Source organism: Neolamprologus multifasciatus, chromosome 11, assembly GCF_963576455.1.
Source record: "Neolamprologus multifasciatus chromosome 11, fNeoMul1.2, whole genome shotgun sequence".
NCBI classification, from domain to species: Eukaryota; Metazoa; Chordata; class Actinopteri; order Cichliformes; family Cichlidae; genus Neolamprologus; species Neolamprologus multifasciatus.
Genome location: NC_140449.1, coordinates 16,830,675 through 16,838,632, shown reverse-complemented (window position 1 = coordinate 16,838,632; position 7,958 = coordinate 16,830,675). Strand labels below are relative to the sequence as shown.

The 7,958-nt window shown below is 34.5% G+C and overlaps 1 protein-coding gene across 3 annotated transcripts; it reads left to right on the top strand.

Moving 5' to 3' along the window:
* The first annotated feature begins 323 nt into the window (after positions 1-323).
* On the top strand, positions 324-6,674 carry LOC146508065 (myelin-associated glycoprotein-like). 3 transcript variants are annotated; one of them, XM_085177805.1, is made up of 14 exons: positions 324-418; positions 1,283-1,390; positions 2,596-2,672; positions 2,767-3,162; positions 3,258-3,551; positions 3,929-4,028; positions 4,223-4,258; positions 4,339-4,371; positions 5,490-5,528; positions 5,760-5,783; positions 5,912-5,947; positions 6,023-6,094; positions 6,213-6,240; positions 6,332-6,674. In XM_085177805.1, exons 3-14 carry the CDS (start codon positions 2,627-2,629, stop codon positions 6,392-6,394), a joined length of 1,167 nt encoding a protein of 388 aa, XP_085033931.1. In that variant the 5' UTR covers positions 324-418; positions 1,283-1,390; positions 2,596-2,626; the 3' UTR covers positions 6,395-6,674. The 3 variants fall into 3 exon arrangements, with proteins under 3 accessions (XP_085033931.1, XP_085033932.1, XP_085033933.1); XM_085177806.1 differs by lacking the exon at positions 324-418 and having other exon boundaries at positions 762-1,390; XM_085177807.1 differs by lacking the exons at positions 324-418; positions 1,283-1,390 and having other exon boundaries at positions 1,744-2,672.
* Positions 6,675-7,958: the final 1,284 nt, after the last annotated feature.

Below are 7,958 nucleotides of genomic sequence, written 5' to 3'. Positions count from 1 at the left end.
AGACAACGGCATCAATGTTTTTAGTCTTTACAACAAGAGTGAGTGTTGCTGATGTTTGACAATCAGTTGCCAAGCCCTTGGGATTTGTGATCATCGCCTTCTAAACAACATATTGCACAAATGGAGAAAAAACTGTGAGTCTTAGCCTTAAGTCACCAATAGGCAGATCCATAAACTGACTTATTATGAGATTTTGATCCAGTTTTACTCTGCACATCTGTTTTTATTATTACGGTAAGGTTATTTCATTCTGCACAGCTTTGCTGTCTTTATGGTAGTCAATGCAAGCACACATCCACATTAAAGCCACAGAACAGTCACGTTTTGTACTTATCACACATGACGCTACCCAGCGAATCAAGTCATTCCTTCAGAGTCGAAGTGCCATTGAGGAGACGAAACAAGGAATTCTGAAGTAGTAAGTGATATAAGAGGTTAAATGTTTTTGTGAGATTGTTACATTTGAAGTTTAGTTGAGGAAAAAGAAGAAAAGAGGGAAACTGAAACTACAACTTTTCCTTATGTCTTGTTTATTAAGTGATTTATTTGAAGACAACTTTCTCAAAAGTTCTATATTTTACTTTTGAATGCAAAAGGTACATTATTATTATTATTATTATTATTATTATTATTATTATTATTATTATTATTATTATTATTATCATTTTATCAAATAACCCTCCAGTTCATATAAATTAAATGATAAATGTTATTTAAATTGTTATTGAATTGTAGTTTCTTTCTTTGACTTGGCAGCCAGATGTTGAATAAATAAAGACATGGATTCAACGATTACTACTATTACTAACACCATTACTACCTCAAAATATACTGCATTGAATCATAATGCAGGTGAAACAGTAGAATATTCTGGACCTTTGTTTGGGCACATTTTCTCTGACTGGACAACTTTAAATCTTTATTGAATACACCTGTTAGGCACCCTTTCTCAACTCTGTCTGAATTGATTATTTTCTATAGTGACTGTATGAGTACATTTTGACCGTGTCTCAATTAGCCTGCAGTTTTTTGTGTTGCCCCCAGAGGTCAGAGTGGGTAACTAGGTCAGAGTATCTAATAGTAAAACAAAATGCACCCAAATATGGAAGACACAGAACAACAGAGACCCCTCCCAGCAATCTGCACAGACAAATCTGTTGCTACCACCTCGATATCTGCTTTCAGGGGTTTTTTTCTACATAGAGAAATAAACTGACTTTGTTTTCTATTCTGGTCGTTTGGTTTCTTCTTCTTTTCTTTTCCCCTTTTTTCCATTTGACAGGGAATCCAGTGCTAATCATCATCAGACCAGATTAGCTCATCATTATTCTCAAGAAAGAGTACTGAGTGAATGTTGCGTCTCAGATCAGCCAGGCAGCAGCTTTATCAGGTAAGTGAAAAAAAAGTCATCCTTTACAATATTATACACCTGTGTGTGGTGACACTAGTACTTAGATTTGATAAACATTCAGTAGATTTTTGTGTTCATTTTATAGGTTTTATCATACCTTTGAAATCAAAATAATGCACCTTAGCTGTTATGGGGTTTGTTTTTGTTTTGGGGGGGTTTCGTAAAGATTTGGGGTAATTGTAGTGATAACATATACAGTACAGCAGAGTGTATAAACATTATACAATAAATATGACTACACTACTGTGTCACAAAAATGTTAAAAATTATTTAGAAAGTTAAATATTAGTGTATATTGTGTGTAATCAAAATTGATTAACCTTAACACTATTAAGACCAAAAAAGAAAAACTAATTTAAAATGAACATAAAAAGAAGCCTAATGAACAGCAGAAAATTGCTTGGCTAGAAAGTGAAATATCCACTATGTTTGCTAACACGTTTGTCAGTCACTGCTTGGGGTTTTCAACCTCAGGTGAAAACTCGATAGGAGAGGCATTATGCGAAGACATGGCATTCATAGTTGTCAGTACTATTGAAATGTTGTATTCCCAAATGCTGAGTGGAACATTAATGTCAGTCTCAAGATACTTCAGAAAAAAATGTCTAACATGATTGTGATCCAAAAGAAACCGCAGCCATCCTGCAAAAGTTTTTAAGAGAAAATTAAAAAGAAAACTCTGACTTGGATGAGTATGTGCACAAAATTAAAACAGCCAACTGGCACAAAGAGTGATACACAATGTTTTATTCTTCAAATCTACACAAGACTGACATTCTATTCTTCCATTCAGAAATGTATTTAAAAAATGAAATAAAATTTTAACATTGGATTCTAAATAATGAAGGGTACGCCCTCTAGTGTTGCTTGAAGGTTTTGTTCCATGGCTGTATTTTTGGTATTGTCCGTTTTACCCATTTGTTTAAATTACACACATACATATAAGCAATATATGATACTTTTACTAAAATAATGCCATTATTTATTTGTGAAATATACTTTATTTACATTACACAGAGGGGAAATCCCTTTTCTACTGTGATGGCTCGTATTTGTCAGATAAAAAATGGTATAAATAATTATAAATAAATGTCTATTGGCATTAAGGCTGTTTGAACATCCACTTTGACAGCCATGGTTTATTTTGGTTATGATGATAAAATGTAGTGTTTTGATTTCTTTAGTCTCAATCAAACATCCCAACATTAGAGAAGAATGGCCAAGCAGAAAATTATGATGGGATTCTGTCTGCTTTTTGCAGGTAACATCACTGGTCAGCTATTTATTTCCAGTCTCTTTACGCTTAATGTGTATAATTAAATAATTTCCTTGTTATTTTCAAAATTCTCTTTCAGCCATCTGTAACTCCGTGTCAAGTGATGAATGGAAGGCCACTGTTGTAAAAAGCATTGATGCTCTTGTTACATCCTGTGTTGTGGTACCATGTTCATTCTCCCATACTGGAGGAAACCTTCCCACGTCCAGACTCAGAGGAATCTGGCATGAAAAAAATGACAAAAAAAGAAACATCTATCACGAGGATTATACACTGATTAAGGCCAGCTATAAGGGCCGAACAAGGCTGGTGGGAGAGCTGGGTCAGAACAACTGCACCTTAGAAATAACTGGAGTTAAAGATCATGACAACGGCCCTTTCTGTTTCAGAGTTGAACTAGTGCGAACAGAAAACAATGACCCTACCAAGGACATGTACTCCTTTGTTGAAGACTGCGTTGAGTTGAACATGATCAGTATGTCACCAACTTTCCATGACTTCAAACATCTATACCAGTATTCTGTTAAATCACTTTGCCTCTTACTTTATGTCTGACTTTTTCATTTTCAGCTGAGCCTCCAAAGCCTACATTGATCCAACCAAAGACAGCCACTCAAGGAGAGCCCTACACTGTCACCTGTTCAGTCATCCACACCTGCCCCACTCATGTTCCTAAACTCACATGGAATCTGGATAGTACAAAGGTCATTGTGCATCATAAAGATATTAAACATGGAAACTGGGAGACACAGTCCATCCTGACATTCATTCCTGAGGAGAAGGATGACAACAGCGAGATAACCTGCACTGCTGAATTTAATGGAGGGCAAACATCACCTGAAACTTTCACACTCCATGTAAAACGTGAGATATTTTTAATTAGTTGTTGAATTTTGTAATGTTGAATAGAAGTTATACTCTGCTTTAAAAATAAAACTATAAAACTAGTTTTACCCATATGGAAAAGAAATAGTAAAAACATATATGATTTACTCATGAAAGTGGCCACTTTCTCATTACTTTCATATATTTTTTTAGTAAGTATACAAAACATACAAGTTTCATTATATAATTTTTCAAGGGATCTTATATGTGTTTTCACTCTTGTATGCTTTTCATACAAGTTTCATACAAGACAGATAAAAACTTTATAAGATTTATATATATCTTTTCCATATGGGTAGTCTCATTTCTACTGTTGCAGCAAAAAAGAAGGGCACTAACACGACTATTTTTTTCAGGTGTAGAGAACTATAATCACATCATCATTCCCGCTGTGGTGGGGATTGGTACCACTGTGGCCTTTGTAATTGTCTGCATTTTCATGACTAAAAAATACAAGTGAGTAATACAATGTCATGTCGATCTTAACTGACAGCAAATATCTGATAGGCAAAACACCTTGAGGAAAAATAAGTATTTTATATTTATAAGGCATGTCTTCAGTTCTAATTTAAAACAATTATGGAATTTAACTTTTTGTGCACAGCATCTTAATTTGTGTGCTTCTTAATAAACAACTTTTTTTGTTAAAGGAAACGCATTGAAGAGCTTCAAAGTCGAGATGGCAGGTAAAAAAACAACACAGTGATTTTAAATGATTTCAAATGTATTCTTTCATTATCATAATGTAGTTTTCCCCAATTTTTAGCATGTGGAATCGGCTGTCGAGGATGTCTCGCAGGTGAGAAAATAGTATTTGTGGGAGAGGAAATAGAGGAAAAAAACAGCTGCCCTTACCCTCCAGTGTTGTTTTTTTTTTTAAAGGCTTAATGTGTCTTGCATTTTTGTCATATAAAATCACATGCTTAGCTTAGCTTTTTTGCTTAGCTCATTAGTACATTACAAAGAGAAACAAACGAGAGAAACAAACGCGTGCCACATTCCTGAGTAAGTCATCCTCCTAAGACCCAAAGAACCACTTTTGTCATCTGTGGAGGACATGAGCCTGAGACCTCTATGTAAAGGACCATTTCTGCAGATATTATGATTCTGTTGGTAAAAAAAAAGTCAAAAGGATTTTACTCAAAATTGTGGAAGGGGAGTCAAACTTGGAGCTTTAATGAAATGAGGCAGAGAAAGGCCAAACATTATAGCAGGAAGGTGAAACCTCAGAGCAAGACATATTAGCTTTTGTTTAGGAACAATATAATTGCACCCAGCATCTATAGTAAAACATGGTTTAATGTAGACCTCTGAATGCAAATTCACACATTACACCCCCGCTAAGGCCACAGATGGTTGATTCCCTTCATAGAGGCGACCTCTGTGGTAGCTGAGAAACAAAATCCCACCACTTCAGAGTAATAATACTTCTCATCAATAATGGACATCAGGTGTCATCATTTTGTCCCTCCTTAGAAGCTGTATGTCGCTATCTGAGCTTTTATCTTTTTGCTCTGTTATTTGTCCTTCCACCACCTCATCTGGATGACTAGGATGACTCTTCTTCTGCCTCACTCAGCCCTCTGTCACACCATCCATGGTCATTGTTAGTGCCATGGGTGACATGACTTAACAACCCAGGTTGAAGTGAGTGTTTGGCATGCAGAATGAACTTTATGTCTAGTACAGGGAACAAAATAAAAATAAAAATCATAATTTTGAAGAAAAAAAAGTAAAAATATGTAGCAATATATAACATGTTCCTTTCAACCACAATAGTTGAATTATCTAAAAATAATGTAAATATCAAAGATTTTTTCTTCTGGGTGTCAAGAGGATAAACACTTAACCATATTTATTTTTCATGTTGTAACTGTTAACTGAATTAACGAATAATTTAATTCGTGGAATCTCCAGGATTCGTTCTGGAGCAGGACCATCTCGTTCGGATCAAAGGCAAGAGTAATTCTAATGAATTTTAGTTCTCTGAATGCAGTAGATATTCTTAGTGTGTAGTTCTGTACAACCCCTTCCACAGTTCTGTAAAATGCTGCAGATGTTTGGCCTCACTGTAATTTGCATTTCTGTGCAGAAGTCCGAAGCCTTCTCTCATTTTTGATCAAATCTACACTTCTATTTATGTTTCTTAAAACATGCCTGTTTCTCTTCCTCTTTTTTGCGTACAAGGTCTATTTGGAGCAGATTTTCAAGGTAGGGTGTGAAAAAAACATTTATAGTGGCCAGCCTTGTCAGCTTCTTTTATAAGCGGTATATATATATATATACATATATAGAGAGATATAGATATAGATATATAATTTATTTGTATTTTTCAACAGAAGGCCTAAAGGGGACATAGTAGATTTTGGTCATAGGTAAATATGCTCTAAGTTCTTAAAGAAGAATTTGTCTATTGTATTTGTTTTTCTGACTGTCTAATTGTTGTGCAGTCCAAACAATGTGAATTCGAAATCCTGTGATAACCAGAAAGTCACAAAACCTCGTTTCCCATCTCCCAAAAGGTACTCATCTTCCTCCCCCTGAATTAACCATGTGGTAAACTGCAGGTGTTCATTTGCATTGTTCTAATGTTATTTTTCCTGTCTCCTTTGTATTGCTGCTGTTGCTAATGGCTCTTAGCCAGCCCAAATCTTACAATTACAAAGAGGTATTGTTAATTTGCCATCTATATGTTCCTCATAATTAAGTTCACTGATGCTATCATTATCTGTGACACTAACAAACTTCATCTCTCACAGGACCCTGATGAAGGTGATGACTACATTAATACTGCAGACCTCAACATCTATGGAAACATCTGAAAAACAAACAAAAAAAAGAAAAAAAAAGCCAACAATTAATGTTCTAATAAATTTAAATAAGCATAAAAAAATCTATGTGCACTCTTTATGATCACTTATCCTTGGGATTTCTCATGCATGTTTCTTGTGATGATGTCTTCTGTCCATTAATTACTATAATCCTGTAATTTATGTTGGTGTAGTGTAATAAATGCTTGTATCCATAATTCTGCAAAATAATATTTGTAAAAATGCTACTCATGTTTTGGCTGAATAAATCAACATGAACCTTTTTTTTGAATGACTTGAATGCTGTTTTGTTTGGCCCCAGGGTTTGGCTGAGGGAGTCCCTTTTTAAATCATCACTGCTTTTGTATATATGATGTAATTTCACCATGATTTCATATTAAATTACCTAGATTTTATAATTATTTTAATGTGCACATAGAAGGGAGCATAGAGAAAATTAATAAACAACAGTTGGCTGAAACAAGAGATACAAGAGATACTGAATGCCTTGGTGAAAATGTCAAAGAATGAATCAAACAGTCTAAGAGAGGAGTGAATGTTAAAATTAGAATCAAATCTTAGAGATTAAAATGCAGATTGTATCAACTATCCCCCCCAACAATTTCCAAACTAAGTTAAGCTAAACTAAACAGCTGCTGGCTCCAGTACTATATTTGTCTAACAGTTAGGATGGTATTTTTTTTTTTGTCTTACTCTGGGCAGTGTTATGACAAGATAACAAGATAACAAATGTAAGGTTCACCCACCACACCCCACCCCACCACAACCACAAACACCAGCACCACCATGCATCTGCACAAAGAAAACAAAACTGACTTCTAAAAATTTATGATCTTTCTCAGTTCCTTCAGTGCAAGCATAAAATTAGCCACTTCCTCCAACAATTATGAGAAGTTCCTCAAGTTACTCAAGAAGTTGGACTGACAAGTTTCACAAAGACAAGTCATACTTATCACCCTGAAGAGTTTAAAAGTGTAACTTATAAATTACTTATAAGTTACACTTATCGCATAAATCACACTTATCACACAAAGGGACATTTTGGGTTCTGGTCATATGTATTTATGAGCAAGAAAATTAAAAGACTTAATGTTTTTCTAACTGCACATTTGCACAATTGATTTTAAAAACCTTTTATCACAAGAAGGTCAGTGAGAAAGAGAACAAAGTGATAGTAACTGTAATTATTCAGTTATGCTTTTTTAAATTAAAATTAAACGCTTTTTAAATTCTGTTGTTTTGTTAAGAAAATAACCACAACTTTAATAGTTTATTCAACCTGACACACACCATTAGGTTTTAGAGCTTTTCCCCACTTGTGGGTGGAAAATCATACCCCCCGCCCACACTGGGTGCTTAAAAAGCTGCATTTTTAGTGTTACTTGTATCTTCATGACTATTCATCTGTGTTGGTAAGTAAATCACTATTTTTTTTTCTTTTTGCTGAAGTAATATAAACAGATGTCTTTTTTATTAGACAAAATTTGTTCAGAAAAAGAAACTCAGAATTGTAGTTTTAAAATGTAGCATTCTCCACTTCTCCATTTTACAAATG

Excerpts from the sequence above, each read along its gene's own strand:
- LOC146508065 (XM_085177805.1), top strand. The coding sequence starts at position 2,627 with ATGGCCAAGCAGAAAATTATGATGGGATTCTGTCTGCTTTTTGCAG. Across the intron at positions 4,259-4,338 it reads CTTCAAAGTCGAGATGGCAG|CATGTGGAATCGGCTGTCGA; the intron begins GTAAAAAAACAA and ends CCCAATTTTTAG. Across the intron at positions 5,784-5,911 it reads ATTTGGAGCAGATTTTCAAG|AAGGCCTAAAGGGGACATAG; the intron begins GTAGGGTGTGAA and ends ATTTTTCAACAG.